This window comes from Glycine soja, chromosome 11 (assembly GCF_004193775.1).
Source record: "Glycine soja cultivar W05 chromosome 11, ASM419377v2, whole genome shotgun sequence".
Lineage (NCBI taxonomy): Eukaryota > Viridiplantae > Streptophyta > Magnoliopsida > Fabales > Fabaceae > Glycine > Glycine soja.
Window position 1 is genome coordinate 10,343,964 of NC_041012.1, and position 27,081 is coordinate 10,371,044.

Genomic DNA, 27,081 nt, shown 5'->3' on the forward strand with positions numbered 1-27,081 from the left:
TTTGTTCTTTGCTTTGGACTGATGGCAAGAATGCATTTTGCCTGCAGTTTCTTATTTAAACCGCTGAGAATAGTAAATTTGGTCAAAGGTTTAATTTATAGTATTTATGAACTATTGACATTGTTGTTGTATTTTTTTTAACAAAAATCCTTTCCATATATCAATATCTCCCTTTCCAGATGATTATGGATGCATATGAATATTATAAAACATATTTTGGGAAATAAAAAAATTACACTGATCAAATTCATAATATTTTACATATTATAATTGCAAAATAATTGCAAACAGTATTGACAAATTTGCTTACACACACAATATATACGTAGACAATTTACAAATGCATAAAATGTTTTAAACATTTATTCAAAGATTTCCTGTTTTTCAGTTTCATTGTATATATGGAGTCAAGCATGAGGTTACTGTGATGACCTCTTGAGCTTCACATGGAAATTAATGGAAATACAAATAAATAAAAGATAATTAAAGTTATTTAACGAAAATGATAACTTATAATTTTGGCTCCCCTTATAATTTCTTATCCATAATTTTAGTCTTTTTAATTTCTTTTATTTTGATTTAATTAAACATTAGACTTAATATATTTAAGGTACCATAAAAAAATTTGATTAATTAAAATATAAAAAATAAACATATATGCAAAATTAAAAAAATAGTTTATATAATGAAAAAAATAGGGAAACTAAAATTATAATTTAGTGTTAAGGAAATGTTTTCAAGTTTTATTTATTTATTTTTAAAATAGTTATAAAAATGTATTTTATTCTTACTTTAATTCTTCTTTTTAAAACGATTTATATAAGAAACAACAAAAACTTTTTTTGTCATTTTAATTATGATATAAACATATAGGAAACACAATGAAAATAAAACAAAACTATTTTCTCAAATTAAATAAACACTTAATTTTCCTTAAGAAAGTCTTAATAGCAACTTTAAGCAAAATTTTAAAGTGAAAATATATGCCCATATCTTTTTTTATCAACAAATGTTAATTGTTAATTGTAATTTTTTTGTTAGTAGGGGAGTTGAACTCAAGACTTCTCACCTCTCCATTCTTCCTTCATCACTAGACCAACCTTATAACTATGATATCATATAATTAGTAATGTATTTGTCACTAATTGTAAGACACATATTCCTTTAGTCCCTAATTATAAAATTATTTTAGAAATTTATATGTCTCTTTCTATAAATATTTTTCTATTTTTTAAGATGTATTAATTATTTTTTACCTACATACAATTACTTAATCATTCTCTCTCCAAACATTATTAAGAAACAATTGATTGAATAAAGAGATAAAAGAAAAGGGTAATTTTGAAATGATAGTATAATTAGTCAATAAATTTAATTTGATTAACTAATCTAATTATTTTTTTAAGGGATATGAATTAGTTAAAAATATGTTATAGTTAGAAAAGAATGGAGTAGTTAATTAATTTACACTTATTAAAAAGTTAGTTAATTTAGTTATTATCATTAAATTTGTTTATAATTATATTACCTCCATCCAAAAATAAGTATTTCATTTGAGAAAAAAATTTATCCCTAAATAAATGTCATAATTAACTTTTCAATTATTGATACCCTTAATTTTAACCTAACCATTGTAATTAAGTCTATGGCTTACTCTAGTACCAAATACAATAGTAGTACAATTTAAAAAGAATCATCATATTAGCCAGAAGATACTCTTTTTGAAAATGTAATTAATTATGTATTGTTCAGGTTAGATCTTTGTAAATACTTATTAAAATTGACTCAATTTTATAATCTTATTGGATAAATCTCCAAATAAATATTTTGAAGTACTAAAAAAATGTTAAGTTTCATGTTGACTAAAGACAATGTCAATATAAGTAAGAAATAATATTTCATGAGCTGACTTTGTGAAATTAAGTTAAACTTAAATTCAAGGCAGCATCTAGAGTAGGAGAACTTTCCAAATGCCCCACCTTACAAAAGTAATGTGATATGTGTGATTTGGACTTTTTTTGAGATGCATGAGGGAATCCTGTGGACATGTCTACACTAGAGTAAATTAAAAAAAATAATGTTCAAGAGAAGTGGCGAAGGTGGTGCAAAGTCTCAACACATTGGTATGGAGATGGAGATGGGTGGGAGATCCATAGACTCCAAAGGGACATGGTGCTCTTTGTGTTTTTTAATTTACTCCAGTATAAGCATGTTCATGGTGGTACTCTCTTGCATATCTCGAAAAAAGTCCAAATCAGACGTTACACATTACTTTCGCACGGTGGGAGATTTGGAAAGCTCCCCCACCATAGACGATGGAGAGAGAGAGAGAGAGATGGGGTAAATCTGGAAAAGAGTTGTGGTTGGATGACAACAAGTGTATGAGTAACAGGAAGATGGAGAGAGATGAAATAAATCCAAAAAAGAGAAAGAAAAAAAACAAAAACAATCTTAACCACTGATTTAAAAAATTAATAAATCTAACAGATGACATTATTTTCTCACGGTGGGAGACTTATTGTTAACTTATGTCTAGTTTGATTGCAATCTTCAAAGAATATATCAACATCCCAAGCGCGTTAAGTAAGGGATTACTAGTAGGAAATAATCTCGGATCAAAGAAGAATTATTAAGTAGTTCTGAATCACATGATTCCTAATAATCTCCACATGGCATGTTATTATTTTAAAAAAATAATCTAAAATACATGTAATGTAGAAATTGATTGGGAGTTTGGGACCATGACCAAATGGTGATTCTCGACCACCAAATAATTTCTCCAGGCAAAGGTGATATCCCTGCAACACGGGCTAAATCTCACCCAGCATAAGGTCATAATCTTGGACCATTAACTGGGGCTCAAACTGACACACTAGGTTAGGTTGAGGCAGATATTGCTTGACGTACAAAAGCATTACCTAAGCAGATATTCAAAACCACTCTGTGAGCACCACAATTTTCTTACAAAATGGTTGTGTGATTACAGGAACAACATAGTGATTATACGTGATAGTTCGTCCTATGACATTAGCAAAATGGATTCCCTACTCACTCTAACCAATCGACTCTAACATAAAATCAGTCTTTTCGCAAGCAAGTAATCTAACACTTGTTACTTTACTAAAACTTTCATTGACCTGGATATTGAAGTGTTTCCTTGCTGGAACCTGTTTCCCTTTACCACCTGAGATAAATAAAGTATCATCATCTTGAAATAGTGCAAGTCTAGTTACTAGATCTCCAGATAAATCAACTAATTTATCGAATAGTTAATTCAAAAGGTACGTATATGATTTCCCTTGATGTTTTGGTTTCAAGTGTTGCGTCTATAAAAAAAAAAGGAAAAACAACCATGAGCATGCTATAAATGCTTTCGCTTCGCCTGAAACAAATTGTTCATTAGTATTTCCTATACAAAGCTAATGCGGTGCTAAAACAAAACTATTTCTTACCTCTGTTTAAATATATTCGGGACCAAAATCTCGTTACACATATCTCAAATAAATTATGCCAAACATGATTTGAGATAAGTATTATCTGAAAACACACAAGTTGTTAATGAAGCAAGGCAAGACCGTTGCCAAAGACAATATTAATTATTAGCAAGAGAGGAGAGAAGATAAGGGAAAACCCTTTTATTGTTTTCCCCCGAAAATAGGGTTCTGAACCAGTACAACTACATAAATATTCTGCTTCAAACATAGAACTTTACAAGACCATACACATGCAACCAAATTATCTACGTTAACACAGACTCAAACAACATAGTTTTATGCCGTGCAAGATAATATGTTCCGCTTCCACTAGTCATCATCAACATAGATAGTCTCTTGCTTGAACAGGCCACCAAATACTTTCCTCACCTCCTTTGGTGTCTCTGTCTGCTTTGGTTTTTCCACCTTTGGTTTAGCTGCACTTCTCTGAGGTGTTTGTTTGACCACTGCTTTGTTAGGCGCGAGATTCCGAGCCTTGGCCTGTCCCCTTACAGTGGCTAGCTGCACCTTTGGTTTCTCATCCTCATCAGGCTTTTGGATTGAAGTAGTAATCTGTGAGCTCAACTTTTCCCAGGAAAACCCTGCACCAAAGTCTTTTGCCTTGTTCAAGAGGTTTTCAACTGAAGCCCCGCCAGCCTCTGCCTTCTCTTGGGCCTCTTGAGCCAGACTTGCAGCCCGTGTTTCTTGCTGTGAAAGCCTTTTCACCTCTTCTTCCAACTTCTTTGCTGATTCAGAAGCTTCACGGGCCTTTTCAGCTGCCACTCTTGCTTCTTCCTCTGCCTTTGTTTTTTCCTGCATTTCAGCATAGGCTTTCCTTCTTCCATCCTCAGGAATAGGGCTGTAAAGGAACTTATAAATCAGATAGAAACAAATACTAATCCTACTCAGATGGAAGCAACACAAAATCATTGCCCTAATACAGATAAAAAAGAGAAACAAGTAGCAGCTATATATCAACTGTTTTACCTGAAAAGTTCATCTACACGCTTCAAGGGGGCACTGGGATCCGAGTGCACTTTCACAACCTATTTGAGAGAGAAAGAGAGTGTATTGGTTACCTAAAGGATTCAATCTTTATGCTTTACAAATAGAATGTTCTAAAAGAGAAAACTTACATACTATGTTGTTCTATCAATAATCATCTATGTTGATCTTTAATACAAAATTTTATTATGGCAATTAAGGAGGTGAATTTCAATTCTGATTAGAGAACAACACTACAAGTATTTAAGTAAGCTTTGCCCTAATTGAAAAACTTCCTGCTAATCTTTTTATTAAATGAAAAAAAAAAATTAGAGAAATGCTATTGCCTGTAATCCTAAAACAAATGCACTAAATAATTCTTTTGAACAGAATTTCTAGTATTAACTGAAACTTATAGGAAATCACAAAATTGTGTGCATCTCACTTAACTCATGACAGTGTGTTAAGAAAAGTGTATTTAAAACGGAGTTGCTAGAAGAACGCATCAAAATATTGATTTTTTTTATATATATTTTCAAGTTTACTTCTTCATTCGATACTAAAGTACTAAGATGGGGATTAATGTATTACTCATCTCAGTTAAATATGAAGAAACACTAGATGCATTATCTAGCTAATATAAAAGGGATACCTTGTTTTCTGCTACCTCTGTGTTGGAGAAGACATCAGCCACCAACGATGCGATCTTGGACTTTGCTACCTATAACAAGCATCATTTTCTAAGAAACTATTACCTACAAATAAGAGTGCAATAAAGGGAGGGAAAAAGAGATACAATATCCTTCTGATATTATCGCATACATTGCATTACTTTATAGTCGTTTGCACTGGCGCTTCCTTCGCCCAAGACAACCACATTGTAGGAACTCTCCGGTGAGAAATCATCAGTCAAACTTGTCTTGATGAAGGTGTACTTGACATCCGTTTCAATGACTTTCTGCAAGAACTCTTGTATGGTCAACGGTTGAGACCTGGAGAAGAGGTTGTTGAAGAAGGATGAGAGGCCATCCAGTACATTGTAGGTTGAGGCCCCAGTGCTGCTCTCGTCATAGACGATGGCCACATGGCCTACTCCTGCCAGCTGTGCTGCCTGAACCACTTGCAAGGCATCTGATGAAGATACCTCTGCGGTTGGACCATTCTCTGTCGGACCAATGGTGACAACCACCTTGCCGGCATTGCCTATTGCTTTGGCTATTGTGTCTGCATTGTCAAAGCTTGATTGCACAGCGTTCAGACGCTTTGCCTGTTCATTTGATATAATCTGTGTTGTTGTTCACCATGCATTAGTATCCGGAATACACTCCAAAACAGAAGCTTCATAAAAAGTTCAATTAATGGGTTCCACTATTGGAGTAAAATGAAATGTGACACACTGGAACTCACTTTCAAACCCAGTTAAGAATCTAAAGAGGATTGCTTAAATGAATACTATTGGAGATGCTCTTACTGAATCCATATGCTCTGTTGCCATATCAGATCCAATTCATTAAGTAGTCTGAATATTATTTTAAAATTGCGTTTCAGTCTCAAGGTCTAATAGGCATAGTTTTTATTTAATTCTTTATTTTACATGGTATTTAATAGAGTTTGTTATGCGATATTCTTCGAAATACAATACGGCATCATACTATAATTGAAATGTTTAAAATAGGAATGTTACATTACCGATTTGATCATATTCTTCTTTTAAAAGTATAATTTAGTAGGAAAAAGTTTGATTTTAAAAGTAGTATGGTAACTGAGGGTTGATACATTAACAAAAATACCTTGTATTGAGTAGCGAGACGAGCAAGTTCTTGGGCAGAACCAAGTTCGGGGACTCCAGCCCGTACACTGAAACCTTCCCTTAACAACGTTTGTGCAATGCGAATACCAGCCTGCCCCGTTGCGCCGGCAACAAACACTGTTGAAGGGTCCTTGCGCCTTGTGTTTCCAAAAGAAAAGCCTGGCGCAGAAGTGTTGCTTGGAACTGGGATCAAAGACGTTACATCGGGTATCTTTCCAAAGTCCAAACGAAAGGGGTTGGAATTGGATGAGTTATCTTTTTCTTCAGCAGAAGAAGAATCATCTTTGGGCTTGCCTAGTCCAAATGATGGGAATGATCCAGACTTCTTGGCAAAGACTCTCAGCCTTGGATTCCGGAGGCTCACCCTTGAATGAGGACTGGTGCTTAAAAAAGATGAATTGGATGTAAGAGTGGGAGCCATGGCATGGATGGATTTCCAAGGTGACCCTCACCCTTCAATAAGACTCTTTTGGATTGTGTGTCTCTACTTTCTAGCTCTTCAGCCTTTGAATCTTGTTTTTCTTTCGTCTTGTGAGAATTATTATCTGAATGGAAGAGGCAAAGCGGAATCTAGCCAATTGCCTGGAGCCACGTACTCAGATTTTATCCAATACAGAAATTTCCAACACCAAGCGTTCAAATACCACAGAAAATGACACTCTCTTTCAACATATGAATCGATAATCGTATCCCATGATCTAGCTATTTTTTCATCCATTAATGCAGCACTGTGCTAGTTACGGATTTGTTTTACGCTAAATTTTTAGGATAAGGGTACAGTGCCCCAATATAAGGTCTGAAAAGCTTTCATATTTAAACAACTTAACAAGACTTACATTTACCTCGGCTAAAGAAAAAAATAGGAGCCATAAGCCATTTACATAATACAGTCACGTAAATTTAGAAAAATACAAAAAGGTATATACTGTGTATCGTAAGTTTCGAACATCGTATGTGACCAAAAAAAACAAAAAGCTTCGAACATCGCGCAATATTAAGCTTAAGATTCGCGTCTATTTCTCTTTGTAGACCATATTAAAGCTTGCGACAAGATTCAAATTAAAGCTCAACAATTAATAACTACAAAGAAATATGTTCGTGAGTTGAAGAAAACTGAAAGTGAGAGCGGAGGTTAGTTACTTATGGTTAGCATAACAAAGTTTTATTAAACCGTGACGATAAATTCCATCTAATTACTTGCATTTTGTTTTTGCTAAATTGCTGAATGCACAATAGAGATAATTATTTTTTATAGGCAAATATTAATAGTTTTGTTAGAATATTAGTCAAAAATTCGAATCCACAACAATGTACGTATGGGCGTGGAGCTTGTGCTGCTTTATTGTCATCAGACTCACCAGATTTGGATGAGATAGATGAAATGTTTTGATTTAACAATGTTAATTTATGAATAAGCATTAATATACCCTTCTATTTTTTAAAATAACATTTAACTTACCCGAGCCTTCTATTTTTAAAAATTACCATATTTATATTTGACAAACACTGGTAGTATTTCATCCAACAGGGAAACCACCCTTAAAATTTCTCATAAGCAAACAAAGAGCGAAAATATAGGTTTTTGATAGCATTATAGTAAAATTGGAAGCAAGCATAACAGCCACACAAACTCTTAATTGCCCTGCACGAAAAACCACTAGACCAGAATGCTTAAAACTTAAAAGCATACAGCTACATCAATCGCGACGGACCCCACAAATACATCATGGAGAATTCCGGGAAACACATTCCAGGAAAAACTCCCGAGATGCCAATGTTAGTTTTGAAAAATATACAACCAGAAAGAACCACCTACGTAATACATCAGAGTTACTTATGAAGCTATTCTAGAACTAAAAAATATGCTAAAAGAATGAAAAACTTCACCTGAATTGAAGTTCAAAATAAAGGGTCTGCACATGGTCTTCTCACCAGGTCATCTAGAGTTGACATAAAATTCATCTACCAAATGACCAGAAAGCTAATTTAGTACAAACCTCATTAATAATATTACCAAGACCTTCAGGATTAATATGATCTAAATAAGAAAATAGCCATCATTACCAACCACATCAAAGCCAATGAGAAAAATACAGAACAAACGTGGAACAAACCAAGATAACATAAAAAACAATAAAAGCAGAACCAAGATGCACCACCCAAATAACATGAAATTCCCAACTAAGGGGAAGACAAATATTACCAGTAAATATAGGACAATGTCTGCATAGAGTTGTACTCGACAGATTTACTCAGAAAGCATCATCTATCCATTTCCGCTGCCAGCATTAAAGATAGATGACATCAAACATTTACCGATGAATAAATAAACATAACATTTGCAAAACCAAGTTTCTTAAACAAGCTAAGATATTTCTCAATAAGTTTTTAAAGCATAAAACAACATAAAACTTGGATGTGATGCATTTAGTTATTCATGCCCTTCTTTGCTTTGAGGGATTCAAGAGCCTTGTTCCGCAATTCAATCTCAAGCTTCTTTTGCTCAGATGGTGTAACTACACTATCACTTTGATGATAATCCATTCGTTTAGCCTCCTCATCACCTGAAATATCATCTGTTTTACTCTTCATTTTCAGCTTCTCCGCACGCCGTTCTTCCCTTCTGCGTCGCTTCTCTTCACATCTTCGACGCTTCTCCTCCTTCTGCAGCTTCTTCTCCTCTTTTCTCCTCCTCTTAGCCTCTTTCCTGTCCTCTAACTCAGAATCATCACTATAATCCTCATCAGAAGATGTATACTTTTTCTCAGACCTTTTATGCCTTTTCCTATCCTTTCCCTCCCGTCTATGCTTACCACTATCCTCAGAAACAGAATCATGTGAAGCATTGTGATTGACACGATCACCTTTTCCAACTAAATCTTGAGTGGTTTCGGATTTGTGATGCCGATAACTGCTTTTGGCATAGTTTGAATGGGATTGGTCCTTGACATCTGATTTTTTAATATCTACAGCATAAGATTCTTGAGGCTTCTCCCTGGAAAAAGTTTCTTTGTTCATTGATGACTTTTGAGCAGGAAATTCATTGCCCTTTCCGGAAGATTTATCACTGCCAAAGGAGTTTATCATTATCAGATATGTATGCAGTGTGCAGGCATTCAAATTAGTTAGAACAGCTACAGTATGCCAATCATATTACCGCATTATCTCCTGGCCTTTCTTACTCCAATCATTGTTATCATAATGATGTTCAGAAGCTGGATGACCTGACACCCTTTCAGGAGAGAACTCCTCGTGACGATATTTTGCAGGTGAACCTTTTCGCTTACTAACAGGGAAATGTTTTGATATCTTTTGTGATGAATTCATTTTTGGATCTCTGCTTTCTCTACCAAAGATATAAAGAAAATGAGAAAATGGAGCGGGCAAAACAATAAATAAATCTATAATAGTAACTTGTATTCGTAAAAAAAAATCAACCAACTAAAAGTTATCCACAATCAACATCAAACCTGGAATAGTGCGTTTCTTCTGCTTCATCTCTTGTATCTGGGCTGTCACGGCTAGGTCTTTGGGTTCTTTGTTTCTTCAGAGGATTCGTGTTTATTTCATTGGACAACTTATCTCTTCTTTGTTTCATAGGGCTCTCATGAGGACTAAACATTTTCAAAAACCAAAAAATGAGCATAAACATTCCAAATCTAAGTCATGGATGATAAGATAAGAAGATAGCATGAAGTCAAGGAAAACTACCTTCGACCTTCACTGCTGGTCTCACTCCTTGCTTCTTGAGATACAGATTGAATTGGAGACTTCTCAGGTGTGGACATTGAATCTTGTGATTTATAGTGTGAAGCTTTGCCACATTTATCTCTTATTGCCGACCCCAGAGGACTAGAGGGTTGACGAGTCACGGATTCTGTTCTGCAATTTAGGTGTCCCCAAAGATTTTATAAATTTACTTGCAAGAAAAAACCTTGTCAAAACTATCACTACTTAATTTAGCAGTTCCAGACAGGGTGTGGAGTAGAGTCATTATAATATTTATGATTTTGAACTTGAAACCTACTTCAGAAATGAATAAACAATTCTGTATTTGAAAATATTTCTTTTAAAAAGCTTTACTATTATCACATTAATAAATTCATGCACACCCAAGAAAAAACAGAATCACTATTATTCAAGCATTTCCTTAAGTGCTCCAATACCTGACTCTCCCCATAGAAGAATGCAAGGGACTTTTTTGGTGTCTTGGAGAATTTTTCCTAATTGGAGATGGAGATACACACCGTATTGGAGATTGAGAACTCTGTTCATCTTGAGGAGACCTCTGTGGGGAGATATTGGGAGATCTTTGCTTACTAGGAATAGGTGATCTACGTTGCAATGGAGATGGAGAGAGTGAAGGAGTTCTACTACCATACCTTTGTCGTATGTGGGAGGGGGATTGCATGGGGGAGTCTGATCTATTCTGCACATTGGTTGGCGGTATTCGGCGTACTGGTGAAGGTGACCTATGCCGAGTAACAAGTGATCTTCGTCGTCTAGGTGAGAGTGACCTCCGTTGTCCAAGAGGTGATGGTGATCTATGACAGCGCCCAGGAGAAGGTGATCTGTGTCGACGCCCAGGGGAAGGTGATCTACGTCGGCGCACTGGAGAAGGTGATCTACGCCGACGCACTGGAGAAGGTGATCTACGTCGTCGCACAGGAGAAGGTGATCTACGTCGTCGCACAGGAGAAGGCGATCTACGTCGTCGCACAGGAGAAGGCGATCTACGTCGTCGCACAGGAGAAGGCGATCTACGTCGTCGCACAGGAGAAGGCGATCTATGTCGTCGAACAGGAGAAGGTGATCTACGTCGTCGAAAAGATGGTGATCTACGATGGACTGGAGAATGCATTCTGCGTCGTTCAGGAGAAGGAGATCTAGATCTTCTTGAATAAGGTATCCTCCTATGAGGAGAACGTCGTGGGGAATGCCTTTGAGGAGAAATAGATCGTCGTCGTGGAGAACGGCGAATCCTTTCAGCAGAAAGAGAGGGACCTTGAGCCTCTGGAGACCTAGATATACTCCTTGACCTGTGTCTACCACTAAACAGCATATACCCATTAATACAAAATGACAAATCCAAATTAAAATTAAATGCACAGTATTATACTTATTAGAAGGCTAGAGGGATGGGCAACAAATTGAAGATCCAACAGCTGGCCAAGTTGCACATTTAATTATGCATCAAATTTTGGATTAATGAATGGCAAAAGGTACAAGCATGAATCAAATAAAAGGAAACGTAGTTAGCAAATATATAAGCATACCCTGAATAACTTCGAGAATTTGAAAATGATTTGCTCATTGACCTTGAAGGTGAGCCTCTGCCACAGAAGGCAAACACCACATATTACATTACAGTCTTCCAATTCAATATAAAGATGGAAAATATATTTAAAACTTAATTTTTAAAAGTGTTACCGATGAGGTGAAATGGAAACTGCAGGTGAATGTGGAGACCTAGAAAGCCTATAATAGAGTAACAGCCAATTAGTACTTAAGAACTTGATTGCAAGTTTCAAGGAGCAGAGCCAAGTTAGTCAAGATTCTCTACACTTAAATACCAACCAAATACTCAAATAATAAAGCAAAAATTGAAGGGAAAAAAAAAGTTGAAAATGTGTATGGCAATGATTGTGACTTGAGAAACTTAAAGATGTAATTCCAAGTTCCAACCACATCTATTATAACGTTCAAATATCACATATAAATAAATAACAATGAAATAAATTCAAATGACTTCATAATGCTGAATATTTCAATAATTTTATGAAGGTTTCATTATTTTTTTAGGTAACATAGGCAATTTTATGGTTGTCAAGTCATGGTAAAATATGAGCACTAGTAGGATATAGCTTAATATTAAAGAATGCTTTTTAAGTTTGTTAACTTAGTCAATTTTATACGATAAACAGACCTCTTATGAAAATAGTATGTTACACTATATATTTTCACTTGTGCTCACGCAAGGATTCTAGATCATCAGCTAGAACTATGCCTAGCCTTTTCCACCATAAATAACAACTTTACAATCCACCCACTATAAGAAACAAACAATTTTAGTTGATATTCTGAAGCTTGACCAGCAGGGAAACCATTAAAAAAAGAAACAATTGTCACCACATGTAATGTAATTATTAAAAGGAAGGAATCAATCCATTTCACCTGCTCCTTGCTCTAACACCATTCCTCTTGTCAGTTTCCTTCCCATCCCACTCCCGGTACCCTGAATCCCTGAGCTTCAAAGTTGGATCTGATGCAGTATCATTATCCTTCGAATCAAATCCACCGTCCTACAGTAGTTTGAGGTAAAGGACATGAACCCAAATAATTGCAGAAGCTAGCTGAATGCCATGGAAACACAAATGGAAGTTAAAACCAAAATCTCGGCTCTATAAAATGTATCTCCAGCATGTACAGAGTAGTATTACCAGTTTCTTCAGCCTCTCTTCCATGATCTCTCTATCTTCATTATCTGTTTTCCTCTGAATTTCACTTGCAATCAGATCACTTTCAGCCTAAAACATCCCCAAGACAAAACTTTTGTCAGAAACACCCCAAAAATAAAGGTATTTTGTGATCAAATGAATGGCATATTGAGACTCGAGCACCTTCTTCTTCAGGAGTTCTTCTTCCTTGGCATCCAAGAACTGCTGAGGAACACCACTTGCATTTTTCTGCGCACTGAGAAGCAGCATCCAAAGCTCTTTCATGAACTTTCCAGTGTTTTTTTCCATAAATCCAGTAATTTGTATTTGAACTTCTTTCCCATTCACTTCCTGCATCATAATGAATAGAATGTGACCAAATGGTGAATAATAAAAGCGCAGATATAACAAAAAGTTGGTGACAAACCAAGGAAAATAGCAAAAATACACTACTGTGTGTACATTAACTATAGTTCAGTTTGGAGGAGTAATATTTCATAATCACAACCTAACAGAAAATAGATATTAGCCAAATAAATATAATATAGATTTCAAAATATACACATTAAGAGGGGGGAAATGACAATAATATTGAAAGAATCAATGGAATGGCAAATACAAAGGAGAAAACACCTTTTAATTTCCAAGATTAAAAACCGTAAATTACCTTCGCATCCAGAAGACCGTGTATGAAGTTAATAAGCACTTCATCTTCAAACCCAAGAAGCTCAGTCACCCTTCTGGTGATCCAAGGCTTAATTACTTCCATATTCACCTTCGTCATGTCCACCTACAAACCATATTTCAAGCATTTCTGAATTTGAAACAAAAAGAGGCGGTGCCTACTGACTAGCGCAACACGTACTTTATTTATCAAGTTCACATCATCCAAATAGCAAAAACACTTGAAAAAAACCCTGAAAAATTACAGATCAAATTTAACCAAGGAAACAGACCAGATGCTCCAGTTCCGGTGCAAACTTCTGCGATTTCATCAGCTTCGCTTGCTTGTTCGAAAACCGAGTGTCTTGATCCGCCGATGTGCCCTATATACAAAAATTCAACCAATACAATTCATAAGCTAAGTAACAAGCTCCAATTGAGATAGCAAATAATATAAGATCTAAGAAATGTTGAGATAAATTAGGTTTAATTCAATTCAACAGAAGAGTAATTGCAATTTGCAAGCTCAAAGGTTGCGCTATACTAACTCGAAAGAAACCGCCCGACATCTTCTGATGCCAATCGTTACCGAACGGAGAGAAGAGTGTGTAGCGGAGATTGCACGTGTGAATCTACGCACGGAGGTTCGGAACAGCACTTTAGTTCAAGCTATGGAACGCGCCGATACAGTGATATATATAAGGGATAGAAGATGGATGGGTTCTGAACTTCTTATTCTCGACACTGAGTTGGAGAAGAGAAGCCAGCTCCAGAGGTCGACTGCGGAACTGTGTTGGAGTTCAGAACCTACTGGAAGCGTGCCCTAATTGAACTGACCCGAATACAAAATCACCCTTCGCATGTGAAATTACAGTTCTGCCCATCTGTAAAGAGGGGAAATTATTTTTGTTTTGTTGATTTTGTTTTTTTTTTTTTACTAAGTGAAAAATTAGTTTAATTGTTTAGTAAATAAGTTTTTTTAAGTTCGTGGTTTTTAGGTTTTTATAATTTTTTTATCATCAATATATTTATTTAATTATCATTTTTAAATAAATCTTAATTTTATTATTTTTTTATCATTTTATAATTTTTAGCTACTTCAATAATTAATTTTATCAAATATTTATAATTTAATAATCTAATTTTACAATGTAACATATATTAATGTAGCAATTTAAATTTAACTATAATAAGGGAGTGAATGTGTTGTGATTCATGATATTCAAAACATACAAAAGAGCACAAATTAGAGGGAGAAAAAGTATGAAGAAATAGTTAAGTACATTTTAAGAAGCAATCATTGTTATACATTTATTTGTATGATCATATAGTTAAGTACCTTTCATGGCAATTATTTCTTGTGGGTCTCTATTGGGGAGAGAGACAAAAAAAATATTTTTTTAAAAACAGTGTGGATCTTGATGGTTCTTGTGGAAGAACCAGATCTCCATGTGGAGATTTAGTTGCCAACTTCAATAATGGATCTTATGAAAATTAGATCTTGAAATTAAGATCTTCTTCCAAGAATCACTGTTGGAGATACCCTAAGTATTTACTATCTTAAAAATAAGTTGTCAACTAAAGATGTAAACAACTTTAACTTTTCTACATTTAATATTATATGACATAGAAAGTTGGAACCCTTTGTCCCATCTTGTGAGAGCATCTCAAGTTACAATTAGCTTTTCTCTTTTAGCTTGCAAACCGACCTTTTTCCATTTCATGTTCATCTTTGTTTTCCTTTGTTTTCTTCTTATTCGAAACCACCTTGTAGGACCAACACAATGACACGTTGAAGCACACTAAACTCGATCGTGTTGAAGAAATCAAGGTCTCTGGTTTGTCAAGGATGAACTCAGCTAAGATGGTCAGAGATGTAGCTTCATTGTTGGCACATTTAAACATACTAGAGTTGCCATCACTGATGAAATCGAGAACTTACTTGTTCAAGCTTCTCTTTTTCATATTCGTGCAAACTCGCCACGACCCACCCACGACTCGTTAAATCCAAAAATGAACAAACCAACTAGCTTCATGGTTAGATGCAAATAAAAAAAATATAATGGTTGATTTTGGTTGGATTGACCATTTTGAGCCCAAATCCAACCCTAACCGAACGATGCTTAGATGCTCAACCCTAACTAAGGCTTCTTATGTGTGTATGTGTAAAAGAACATGACACTCGGGTAAATGTATCATACAATTTTTCTCTTATAGTAGAGGAAACGTTTTTTTTTTTTTTCTGGGAAAAGAAACGTTTTTTTTTTTCTGGGAAAAGAAACCCTTTTTTTATAAGGGACAAAGAAACCTTGTCTTTAATCATTATCTTTAATCTTTAATCATTACAATTGTCAATAAAATTGAGGGATTTTTTTTAATAATATTATATAGAGAAAACTAAACTAGTACTCCTTGAGGTTAGCGCTTATTACACTCAACTCCACTCTTTTATTATTCATACACAAGATCCCTTATTTTTTTAACATCCATTACACTGTAACCGCTTGACTCATTAGCACTGTCAAAGATAACGAGAAAAAGAAAAAGAAGTGAGGATTTAGTGACATTGTTGTCACGTCCTCGACCTCGATGAAGGTGACATTGTCGTATTTGACAAAATAGTTGTCAAGTTGCAATGCGTCGTCGTAGGAGATGAAGTAGAGGTTGTCGAACTAAGTGATCGCAGGCGACACGCAGCGAGAGCATTGGTCGTTGATGAGGTTGTTGCGACATTGGAAGTGGTTGTAGACGACATCGAAGGAGGTGGAGACAGTGAAGTTGTTGTGGTTGGCGAAGGCGACGGAGTTGACAAGGGAGGCGAGGATCGAGTTGACGATGTTTTCATAGACGAAACCCAACATGGACTTGAGTTGGGTACAGACTTGCATGAAAGTGATAGGAGTTCTTAAGACATCTCACAAAAGATTAATATTGATAATAACCGTAACTGTTTAAGAATAACAAAATAAATACAATTTTATAAAGGAGGTGTAAGTATAATAAACACTAACTTCAAATAAAATGAGTATAATTTGCTCTATTATATATTAAAAATAAATTGAACCTTGTTTTTAGTTATTGCAATTGTTAGTGAAACCTAGGGGGGAAATTTCCAACTCCTTGGTCATCTTTTGTATGAGTTCTAGAACCCTTTATTTTTTCTTTACAATTACATGCAGAGGTTTTGTCATTTTCTTACATTGGGCCAGTATGGCTCTGTAGTCGTGACTGAGCTACTTTATTTATACGATAAATATCGGTCGCCGTATTGTAACGGTAGCGTAGCGAAGCCAAGATAAGAATGAAGCAGATTTCAACACGTGGACCGCGCTGCTTATAATCGGATGCAAACCTATTTATATTCCACCCTTTATTCTCCCTTTCTGGTCCGCCCCTTCCCTTCTCTTCACATCTCATCTAAATCTCAATCTCTGTCTCTGTCTCTGTCCGCCTCAGCTTTCACTCCAAACCCTAACCAACCGATCTCTTTCGCCTATCCCGGAAACCTTCCGAATCGTTTAATTGACGCTACGCCGTGGAATCTGGGCGGAACAAATCCACGATGGCGGCCTCCACCACCAGCCAGGTCTACATCCAGGTAATCGACGATGTCATGAACAAGGTCCGCGACGAGTTTGTCAACAACGGTGGTCCCGGCGACGAAGTTCTCAAGGAGCTTCAATCTGTAATACTCACTCTTCTCTTCCCGTTAATTACTGTTCATCTGATTCTATTTTATTTCCCCGCCTTGTTTTTTCACATTTACGTGATCAATGAATTTCTAGGTAAATTGAAATTTCTAAGTAAATTAGGGCTTCGATCTGAGCATTTACGTGCTTTTTGTTTGGTTTGCGAGTTTTTTTTTCTTCAATCGTTTGTGTTGTACTAAAAAATTTCTTATGATTAGATATGGGAATCGAAGATGATGCAAGCTGGTGCCATTGTTGGTCCCATAGAAAGGTCCGGGGCGCCTAAGCCAACGCCCGGTGGTCCAATTACTCCGGTTCATGATCTTAACATGCCTTATGAGGGGACTGAGGAGTATGAAACTCCCACAGCGGAAATGCTTTTCCCCCCTGTGAGTTTGAGCCCATTATTATTATGAATTTGTGAGTTACACGACGTGTTTTATGAAGATTGTTGATATTGGATTTTGAATGCCACAGACGCCATTGCAAACTCCTCTTCAAACCCCTTTACCAGGAACTGTGGATAACTCAATGTATAACATTCCCACTGGACCTAGTGACTACCCGTCTGCTGGAAATGAGCCTGGTGCAAATAACGAGATAAAAGGTGGAAGGCCTGGTCCATACATGGTAAAGCTCATTTTGTGATTCCAAGATGATGGATTACCTGTTTATGTTTGACCACTGTTTTACATTTTACTTTCATAGTATTTTAAATAGATGTCTGGCACAGTGCATAAACTCTTTATCCAAAACCACGTGCATGGTGGTACTACTACTTTTGTTCATCTTTACTTTCGATGCATTTATTATTTATATTGTCCATACAATCTTTTACAGCAACCTCCTCCTTCTCCGTGGACGAACCAGAACCAGAACCAGAACCAAAGGGCTCCACTTGACGTCAATGTTGGTAAGTCCCATTTTGAATTTAATTTGGAACATGCTTTTAAGCAATACGTGGCTTTACAGTAATGACGTGCATATTACTGTAGCTTACGTGGAAGGGCGGGATGAGGCGGAAAGAGGAGCTTCAAATCAACCTCTGACACAGGTAAGCATCTTGGTGAGGTCTTTCAGAAAAATGATCTGTTTTCAAATTTGAAGACCTCCTGGCGGAGTTTCTTTCATGAAGTCAGAGAATGTTACTTCTTTCTCCCTGTAACATTTTTATCAGTATTTCTTGTCTTGAATTGACCTGAAAAGAGAGAACGTAGAACCCACGTAACATTTACATATTATTGGTGTTTGGGAAAACATGCAGGACTTCTTCATGTCCTCGGGGAAGCGGAAACGTGATGAAATTGCTTCTCAATATAATGCTGGTGGATATATACCTCAGCAAGATGGAGCTGGAGATGCTGCTTCTCAAATTTTGGAAATTGAAGTATGGCCTTCCTTCATATTGCCAACATTAAATTGATATTTTGTAGATTCATATCAGCTTGGTGCTTGCATATTATATTAAATTGATATTTTGTAAATTTATATCAGCTTGGTGCTTGCATATTATTTGGTGTAGTTTTGTAATGATGTTAATAATAAAATATTTTCATCTCTGTGACCACTTCTGAAAAAAAAGATGGGTTTTTATTTAAATTTTAATGAACTTAAGATACATTGTTCCATTTTGTTGTGATAAACCACATGATCTATCTCAAGTGTTTAGAGCTCTTTTTTTTTATCAACTGTTGTATGAATAGCTTTCATTTGACAGCATATATCAGACTGCATTTCTCAACTGTTGTATGAATAGCTTTCATTTGACAGCATATATCAGACCGCATTTCTCAACTCTTGTGAACATTACATCACTGATCTGTAGCAAGCATATTTGTTCAGATGACTATATTAAACAATTCAGGCCTCTGGCTTCTTTCTGAGCCAATTGTTGTGCATTATTCTTTTTGGGATCCTGCTTTACATTTTTTTTAAACAATCCTGCTTTACATATATGCATGCATTTATTTGTCTTTTAATTTCTTGATTTCTTGGTTGATTGAAAAGTTTTAGTTGCTGAACTTTTAAACATAAATCTTTCAGGTGTATGGAGGGGGCATGTCCATTGATGCAGGTCACTCTACTTCTAAAGGAAAAATGCCAGCACAATCAGACAGGCCAGCTTCTCAGATTCCTCAACTTGATGGACCAATTCCCTATGATGATGATGTGCTTTCTACTCCAAATGTGAGTAGTAATTTTTTTTCCTCCTTGTGCTCATACAAGATTGTATTGAAACACTTTCCCTTTTGTTCTTTACCAAGGCTTATAGATATATGCTTTTGTACATTTTTCACTTATCCCTTTTGTTTCCTATTTTCCTTCTATTATTAATATTTTGGGTAAAAGTGTATTCAACCCTTCAATGTTGGGTCTCTAGTACATAGACACCTTAGATTTCACCTTTTGGGTAATTAGTAATCTGCTTGCATTTTGAAAAATGCTTCAATGTGCACTTTTTTTTCTTCTTTCATTTGTCAATATGAATATAAACTCCAAAGCAACCCATTCTTACCCCAAAAATGTTCAATTATCAATGCTTCCATTGCTTGCTTATTTTAAATATTCATTCTTAGAATCCTTTTTTTTTTAAAAAAAAATTAGTCACGTGAGTAGAAATTAGCTCCTAAGTATTAATACATTTTAATAATTGACAAAATTCGAAGTCAAGGCCCTTCGGTACCTCTCTGGGTCTAAAAGTGTCTCCTTCTAATTTGGCTAAAATTTGACAAGTTAGTAAGAGAGTCTGCCCAATTTGCATCTGCATATCCCACAATTTGAGTATGACCTTTGTCTTCATGCAGGAGACCTTTTCTTGGAGTTTCTTTAATATATTTCAAAATGTAAAATAGTGCATTTCAATGTCCTTCGTAGGGGAACTTAAGAAATTGACTTACCACACTAACTGTAAAAGAAATATTTGGACAAGTGACAGTGAGATAATTTAGTTTCCCTACCAGCCTTCTGAACCTCCCTCGGTGTCTGGGTCTAAAAGTGGCTTCTAACTTGCAAAATTTTGACATTGGTGTCCATAGGGGTGTCAATATGCTTGACGTTCATCAACTATGTTTCATCTAAAATGTCATTGCATGCTCCTTTTAGTATATACACAATTTGTCAGATATTGCATTCCAATCTTACTGTTTTTTATTTTACTTGCGTGCAGATATACAATTATGGAGTGTTCAATGAAGACTACAACATTGCAAATACACCAGCTCCTTCCGGTAAATTGAGAACGTAGATATGTTTACTCAATATTATGTATAGGGTCTAGCACATTTATCTATATCACAAACGTTTCTGATGCATATTTTCACCCTATTTATTAGAAGTACCAGCAAGTACCCCTGCTCCCATTGCTCAAAATGAGGTTGATGAAGAAGATGATGATGATGAGCCCCCCCTAAATGAAAATGATGATGATGATTTGGATGATTTGGATCAGGGAGAGGATCAAAATACACATCATCTTGTTTTGGCCCAGTTTGACAAGGTAGCAATGTCGTTCTTCCACTTTCTTTAACTTAAGTATGCTATAACAATGTGATATTGCCTTATGTTTAATGGTTCATGATTGGAGAATAATTTTTTGGAGATGCCTTACAACAAACTTAGGTGACACGTACCAAGAGTAGATGGAAGTGCACCCTAAAGGATGGTATCATGCATATAAATAATAAGGACATTCTCTTCAATAAGGTTTGTTAGTTGTGAAGTTGAACTATGATATTCACATTTCTGTTTCAGTTCAGCTTATCAAAATTTTCTGATGGCTGAAACTATGCTCTTCTGCAGGCAACTGGAGAATTTGACTTCTGATTTTGTCAGGGATTGGTCTTGCCATTTTTGTGGCAGTGCTTTGGTGAATTACAGGTGCCATTGAGTATTTTGTAATCTTTCTTTGATTATGATTATTAAATTAAAGCTGGAGGAGGAAGAGAAAAGTCCTTAATACTCTCGTCACTGTTATATATGTTGGCCTGTTGTACATAAAGGATGAGCAAATTTTGGTCTTTTTACATGGATAGGTACTCTGAGGCATTTCCTGAAGTTTGCCATTTGTCAAGTGGGATATGTATGTCTATTAGCTCTGCATACTTGGACAGTTTAAACTGCAGTGACGCTCGTGGTTAGTTTTTTAGCCGTCATAAAGAACAACGATAATGTCAAGTTTGCTTTTCTTGGTTCCAACATGATCTCTGAACTTTAGCCCAAAAAGTGAAAGAAAACATGACAATTTCAGGAATATGTTTTCTACATCAGCAACGTTCGTCATTTCTTGTGTTTTTTTTGGGCAAAACTAAAACATGGTTTTTAAAGGTCAGATGGAAATTGTAGTGTTATCTTGGAAACCAGTGCCGACACTTATTGTACAGGTTACTGTGTTGGAGAACAATCTAAAGACTTGAACCTAATTTTTGTCTTGTGTTTTTCTGGATTAATAGCTTGTTTCTATTTACTTTTTTATTTTTTGGTAGATGAATGGTAGGAACCCTAGAATCAATGGATACTGCATGTTGACTGGTCGGGGAAAGGAACTTTCATTGCCAAGAAGTGAATTGATGATGAAACATTTAATAATTTGTTAGTAATATAAATAAATGTCTTTTATAATTATTTCCTGAAGGTACTCGTTAAGATTTAAGGCTTCAATCATATCTTTTGATTGATAAAAAAAAGAATTTACTTCAACCAGTATGCCTTGTTAGTCCGGGGGGATGTGCACTTGTGTTTCCGATGTTATAGTACTGATTTGAGAGCAGTGGCGGCACCTAACTGCCATTCTTTTAGCCCGAATGGATTTTAATTACTAGTATCTACTTTGGAATATTTTACACCAAAAAAAAAATCTAATTTAGAATATTTAATATATTAAAAATTTAAAAGGCTTGATGTATTTGAAAAAATTATTTAAATTGACGGAAGTGGTTTATGGTTTTTTTGTTTATTTCAATATTTTTTTTATTGAGAATAATTTAACTCAATGCAATAAAAACAATAAAAGTAAAAACAGATTAAAGGCAAACACGTTAGCAAAAAAAAAATTAAAGTCAAACTGAGGACGTATAAATAATTTATATTTTTTTAATATTTGTTATAAAAATTAAATATTTTAAATAATTAAACATAAATAATTGACGTTAAAACTTGAAACCATTTTTTACGTAATATAGAAGGTAATTTTATTTTACATAAATCAATTATAATAACAATAATCGACCATTAAAATAATTGCTAAAACCAATTCATTTAAATCATATACTTATTTCTTTTCCTCCTGATCTACTCCTATAGTGTAAAGGATTTTGGAAAGTGAGAAATTCACTTTTCTTATTCTCTTAATTAGTGATTTTAATATATATATATATATATATATATATATATATATATATATATATATATATATATATATATATATATATATATATATTCATAAAATCAGTTAACATATATTCTCTTATATTTTTGGGTGTATTTCATACACCACTTTTATAATTGACAACAAAAATGATCTTTTAATTGTTTTAGATAATCCTCTTACCGGTTACTAATCTTCTTACTTACTTAACCCTCTGAATATAACTTTTTTTATTTCTTTTTGTAAATTGAATTTAAATATTTTCCTTTAAAAATTATCAATAATTAAAAATAATCTTATATTATAATTTAAATTATTCATGTAACTCTTTTAAAAATTAATAAAATTATCCATTTAAATATATCTAAAAATGTAATTTATATATTTTAATTATAGCATGATTTATACATTTAAAAATATTTATTTATTATAAAACTTAATTATATAAAATAAATATTAATCCAATGCTAATTGTTTTTAAAGATGAAAGTAGTTGTACCATCCCAGAAAATTACCTTAGACAGTGGCCAGTGCAACTGAATGTCTGTTTTCTTGACTTTCTTGGTCAATTCGATAATTATAGTTGACAAATATCTTGGGTAATCTGATCGTGCTCCATACATCACAAAACACACACAAGGGGAGCATCACTTTTCAACATTTACAAACAGATAACTCTCTTTTAATACTTGATAATCTGATCCTGCTCCATACTACGATGATTCCACGCACATTTAATACTTGATATTCATACACTGTTTCTTTGTTCCGCTGCCTCGCATGGCATCAACTACTCTCTTCAGCTTCAGACTCTCTTTGAACCCACTGCACCATCAACAGACAACGAGGCCAAAATCTCTGCTCTCCTCTCCTCGCACCAATCCACGCCTCGTTTCTTCCATTAACAATCATTTGGCCCTCACACGTGTCACATACCCGCTTCTCCAATCTCACTCTGCTCCTAAGCGCAGATTCCATGTGTATTCTGATGGGGAAAGCTCCGAGTCGCTTGTTTCTGACGCTACATACCAAGAGGAATTTTCTTGGTCTTCTGTAATTCTTCCGTACGTTTCTGTCATTGTTCATACATAGGACAAGAGTAATGTTTTTTTTGGAGGGAAAACTGATTTTTTTTTTCCACTTTATGAATGTGTGCAAGAGAAAAGCATCAAATATCAATCCTATTTTAATGATCAACCGTTACTAATTTCAGAATGTTTAATAGTCTGCTGATTTTCTGTTCCAATTAATCAGTATGTTACTTCAAAATTTAGGTTTCTGTTCCCTGCGTTGGGTGGCTTATTATTTGGCTATGATATTGGAGCCACCTCTGGCGCTACAATTTCACTGCAGGTAAATTTGTTATTCAATGTCTTTCAGTTGCATATTGTTAGTGCGGTTACAAAATATAAATTTTTTAATTTTGTTGATTTGAATTCACAGTCACCTGAGCTTAGCGGTATATCATGGTTTAAACTTTCTGCTATTCAGCTTGGACTAGTGGTATGACTTCGGAATCATAGTTGAAAAACTTATTACAATTTCATGGAAAATTTATTGTCATCATTACATTAGAATTTAACTGCTAACATCTAACATAGGTTAGTGGTTCCCTATATGGGGCTCTTCTTGGCTCGCTTGTTGCATTTGCCATAGCTGATTTCCTTGGTAAGTGTTTGATTACTTATATTATCCAGCAGCTGAAGCTTCTTTAGAATGTTTCTTACTAAATCTATTAAGTTGGTTAAAACACTAGGGAGGAAGAAACAACTCATTACTGCAGCACTGTTGTATTTGTTTGGTGGTGTGATTACTGCCTATGCACCAGAACTTGGTGTTCTCTTAGCAGGAAGGCTGCTTTATGGACTTGGTATAGGTTTGGTAGGCTACTTTGACCAGTAACATTTTATGCAACGCGGATGATTCTTGCACCATCTTACAAGTGAATTGAATTACAGGCCATGCATGGGGCTCCTTTATATATTGCGGAGACTTGTCCATCACAAATCCGTGGGACTTTAGTATCATTAAAAGAACTCTTCATTGTCCTGGGGATTCTGGTATTGTATTGTCTTTTCTGTGTCTTTTACCAACTAAAGGATTTACTGATGTGGGGACTGACCTTTTATGTTATGCAGCTGGGTTATTTTGTGGGAAGCTTTCTGATTGAGACCGTTGGGGGATGGCGGTTCATGTATGGATTTAGTGCTCCAGTTGCTGTATTAATGGGGCTTGGAATGTTGACTCTCCCCAATTCTCCACGGTGGTTGCTTCTCAGAGCAGTGCAAGGAAAAGGTTCTTTTCAAGATTTGAAGGAAAAGGCCATTTTTTCCCTGAGCAAATTAAGGGGCCGACCACCTGGTGACAAAGAATCCGAGAGACAAGTAGAAGAAACCCTTGTCTCATTGAAGTCTGCCTATGCAGATAAGGAATCGGAGGGGAATTTCTTAGAGGTGTTTCAGGGTCCGAATCTGAAAGCTTTCATAATTGGTGGGGGACTAGTCTTATTTCAACAGGTGGGTTAACTTTGGGGCAATGAGTCTGTTCATAATTATCATAATTATGTTTTGTATATTTCCACTTTATTCATGTTATACTGAAGGAAATATGGAGAATTTTTTTCTTATTTTTGTCTGACTAGTTATCACAATAGATAACAGGTCAACCAAGTGTTCTGTACTATGCAGGTCCAATTCTTCAGGTACCTAATCCTTATATTCATCTCTACCATATTGTGACTGAAACTCGTTTATTTCCATCTTGCTCACTTCGTATTATATTCTGTCATTTATATCTAGAGTGCTGGATTTTCTGCTGCATCCGATGCTACAAAAGTTTCGGTTGTTATTGGCCTATTCAAGGTATACCTATTTAGATTTGTCCTTCCATGGAAGAGGGATCACTCTGTGACACTGATGATATTTTTTTTGTGATTGATGAGCCTGTAGTTGCTAATGACTTGGATTGCTGTCCTAAAAGTTGATGATTTGGGGAGAAGACCTCTGCTGATTGGAGGTGTCAGTGGCATTGTAGGAATTCCATCACATTTTAAACTAACAGATTCTTACTATACTGCAACTTGTCATATGAAAAATGATTATTTGGTTTTCTTTGATTTCTGTAGGCCCTTTCTCTAGTTCTCCTTTCTGCTTATTATAAATTTCTTGGAGGTTTCCCACTTGTTGCTGTTGGAGCTTTACTTCTTTATGTTGGTTGCTACCAGGTAAATATCTTCTGGTCAATTTTGTTCATTGGCTCTGCTGCATACATTATCATATTCAACCCGGGGATGGGCTTCTTCTAAAGTAGTATTTAATTGGTTTTAGCTATAAAATTTGGATAATATAGGTTGACATGAAGTCATTTGGAGACCTCTCTGCTTCCAGTAAATGGAGAACCTTGCAACAAATAAAAAAATTCTGATTTAATGTTACTGTTGTTCATGAGATCAACGCAATGATTGGTTGAATTACTGAGGTAGATTTATGTCAAATTGCATTTGTTTTGCAGATATCATTTGGGCCGATAAGTTGGCTAATGGTATCAGAGGTCTTCCCACTTCGCACTAGAGGAAAGGGGATTAGTCTGGCTGTTCTTACCAACTTCGCTTCAAATGCTGTTGTCACCTTTGCATTCTCCCCGCTAAAGGTTACAGCTTCTTTACATTCTTGTGTATTTATTTTTTATTCAAGATAAATTTTGTCATTTTAAACTGTCTGACTGCTCTCGGAGTTAATAAACTGTGCTGACTTCTGCTGCAGGAGTTTCTAGGAGCAGAAAATCTTTTTCTCCTTTTTGGGGCTATTGCTATTCTATCACTTTTGTTCATTATCTTTTCTGTCCCAGAGACAAAAGGCTTGAGTTTAGAAGATATAGAATCCAAAATCTTGAAGTGACAACTTAATCCAGCACCTTTTGATGTGAATGCTGTATATTTTGGTTGAGTCTGTCACCTTGTGTATATATCTCCTGTGTGGAATTTGATTGTCATGGTTACGTTTGCAGTATAAACATTGGAATTTTTAATCTCTAACCAAGATACTCAAATCATGGTTTTAGTACTCGTGATTAATTGCAACGAGGGTCGCCTTGCTAATGGAGGACTTATAGCTGGGCACCAATCTTTTGAAGACAATATATTACCAGTTTACCACAGTCCACAGTTCTTATGTTTTCCGTTAATATGGCCCCCCTCTTTGTGCTTTGCTAGCAGTGTTTATCAGTGGTAAACATGAGCAGCTATTTGTGAAAAAATTTATTCTCAAGATTGAAGATATCATAGCGTGGCCTTTTTAGGAGTTGCTGCATTGACATAGAAAATTGTTCATTATTTCCTAATCTTCTTGTTTGTAATGAGCAATAAAACTAAGGACAAAGGAGCTAAAGAAAGAGCATAACAACAAGAAAATTATCGTGGTTCAGGGCAATTGGAGACCCCTACATCCACACTGTAGCCGATTCTTTCTTCATTCAATGATCACAACTGCACAGCATGCAGCAGCAAGACTTCTAGGGAAGTTTACAATAACCTCTCCTCACTTGCACTCATAGTTTGTTTTGGATCACAATGAATCTAGGTATCACACAACTAATAGGTTTACAACAGATTTCTGTTACAAGGCTAGAGTTTAGCTAACTAACTATTGTTGATCCATCTTCATAA

The 27,081-nt window shown here is 35.3% G+C and overlaps 4 protein-coding genes across 9 annotated transcripts; 2 read left to right on the top strand and 2 right to left on the bottom strand.

Annotated features, from left to right (window-relative positions):
* Window positions 1-3,559: 3,559 nt before the first annotated feature.
* LOC114374906 (protein PLASTID TRANSCRIPTIONALLY ACTIVE 16, chloroplastic-like) lies at window positions 3,560-6,785 on the bottom strand. Its single transcript, XM_028332631.1, has 5 exons — window positions 6,248-6,785; window positions 5,290-5,742; window positions 5,110-5,178; window positions 4,461-4,519; window positions 3,560-4,332 (listed from the first exon to the last, which is right to left on the bottom strand). The coding sequence occupies exons 1-5, from the start codon at window positions 6,686-6,688 to the stop codon at window positions 3,804-3,806; spliced, it is 1,551 nt and encodes a 516-aa protein (XP_028188432.1). The 5' UTR covers window positions 6,689-6,785; the 3' UTR covers window positions 3,560-3,803.
* Window positions 6,786-7,882: 1,097 nt separating this feature from the next.
* On the bottom strand, window positions 7,883-14,191 carry LOC114374905 (serine/arginine repetitive matrix protein 1-like). 5 transcript variants are annotated; one of them, XR_003658649.1, is made up of 15 exons: window positions 13,916-14,191; window positions 13,661-13,750; window positions 13,372-13,494; window positions 12,888-13,055; window positions 12,708-12,794; window positions 12,442-12,569; window positions 11,698-11,745; window positions 11,544-11,600; window positions 10,434-11,318; window positions 9,979-10,149; window positions 9,738-9,881; window positions 9,425-9,613; window positions 8,471-9,334; window positions 8,155-8,229; window positions 7,883-8,079 (listed from the first exon to the last, which is right to left on the bottom strand). XR_003658649.1 is itself a non-coding variant. In XM_028332630.1 (13 exons), exons 1-13 carry the CDS (start codon window positions 13,934-13,936, stop codon window positions 8,695-8,697), a joined length of 2,751 nt encoding a protein of 916 aa, XP_028188431.1. In that variant the 5' UTR covers window positions 13,937-14,191; the 3' UTR covers window positions 8,432-8,694. The 5 variants fall into 5 exon arrangements, 1 of the variants encoding a protein (XP_028188431.1); XR_003658651.1 differs by having other exon boundaries at window positions 7,883-8,229; window positions 10,650-11,318; XR_003658650.1 differs by having other exon boundaries at window positions 7,883-8,229; window positions 9,425-9,604.
* A 2,498-nt stretch (window positions 14,192-16,689) lies between these two features.
* On the top strand, window positions 16,690-21,637 carry LOC114376720 (transcription initiation factor IIA large subunit-like). 2 transcript variants are annotated; one of them, XR_003659014.1, is made up of 12 exons: window positions 16,690-17,052; window positions 17,275-17,445; window positions 17,534-17,686; window positions 17,897-17,969; window positions 18,052-18,110; window positions 18,321-18,443; window positions 19,100-19,243; window positions 20,223-20,283; window positions 20,389-20,552; window positions 20,675-20,758; window positions 20,855-20,932; window positions 21,088-21,637. XR_003659014.1 is itself a non-coding variant. In XM_028334964.1 (11 exons), exons 1-11 carry the CDS (start codon window positions 16,930-16,932, stop codon window positions 20,876-20,878), a joined length of 1,179 nt encoding a protein of 392 aa, XP_028190765.1. In that variant the 5' UTR covers window positions 16,690-16,929; the 3' UTR covers window positions 20,879-21,637. The 2 variants fall into 2 exon arrangements, 1 of the variants encoding a protein (XP_028190765.1); XM_028334964.1 differs by having other exon boundaries at window positions 20,855-21,637.
* A 1,365-nt stretch (window positions 21,638-23,002) lies between these two features.
* On the top strand, window positions 23,003-26,580 carry LOC114377165 (D-xylose-proton symporter-like 3, chloroplastic). The gene is made up of 13 exons (XM_028335573.1): window positions 23,003-23,482; window positions 23,693-23,771; window positions 23,862-23,921; window positions 24,020-24,086; window positions 24,175-24,299; window positions 24,377-24,478; window positions 24,557-24,934; window positions 25,072-25,119; window positions 25,217-25,279; window positions 25,367-25,447; window positions 25,543-25,641; window positions 25,929-26,066; window positions 26,180-26,580. The coding sequence occupies exons 1-13, from the start codon at window positions 23,199-23,201 to the stop codon at window positions 26,312-26,314; spliced, it is 1,659 nt and encodes a 552-aa protein (XP_028191374.1). The 5' UTR covers window positions 23,003-23,198; the 3' UTR covers window positions 26,315-26,580.
* The last annotated feature ends 501 nt before the right edge of the window (window positions 26,581-27,081 follow it).

Coding starts and splice junctions, on each gene's coding strand:
- LOC114374906 (XM_028332631.1), bottom strand. CDS start 6,688: ATGGCTCCCACTCTTACATCCAATTCATCTTTTTTAAGCACCAGTCCT. Junction 5,743..6,247: donor GTCTCGCTACTCAATACAAG/GTATTTTTGTTA, acceptor ACAACAACACAG/ATTATATCAAATGAACAGGC. Junction 4,520..5,109: donor CAGAGGTAGCAGAAAACAAG/GTATCCCTTTTA, acceptor TCTCTCAAATAG/GTTGTGAAAGTGCACTCGGA.
- LOC114374905 (XM_028332630.1), bottom strand. CDS start 13,936: ATGTCGGGCGGTTTCTTTCGA. Junction 11,319..11,543: donor AATTCTCGAAGTTATTCAGG/GTATGCTTATAT, acceptor TATGCTGTTTAG/TGGTAGACACAGGTCAAGGA. Junction 9,614..9,737: donor GAAGAAACGCACTATTCCAG/GTTTGATGTTGA, acceptor TATCTTTGGTAG/AGAAAGCAGAGATCCAAAAA.
- LOC114376720 (XM_028334964.1), top strand. CDS start 16,930: ATGGCGGCCTCCACCACCAGCCAGGTCTACATCCAGGTAATCGACGAT. Junction 17,446..17,533: donor CGGAAATGCTTTTCCCCCCT/GTGAGTTTGAGC, acceptor TGAATGCCACAG/ACGCCATTGCAAACTCCTCT. Junction 20,759..20,854: donor AGGACATTCTCTTCAATAAG/GTTTGTTAGTTG, acceptor GCTCTTCTGCAG/GCAACTGGAGAATTTGACTT.
- LOC114377165 (XM_028335573.1), top strand. CDS start 23,199: ATGGCATCAACTACTCTCTTCAGCTTCAGACTCTCTTTGAACCCACTG. Junction 23,483..23,692: donor TGGTCTTCTGTAATTCTTCC/GTACGTTTCTGT, acceptor TTCAAAATTTAG/GTTTCTGTTCCCTGCGTTGG. Junction 26,067..26,179: donor TTGCATTCTCCCCGCTAAAG/GTTACAGCTTCT, acceptor CTTCTGCTGCAG/GAGTTTCTAGGAGCAGAAAA.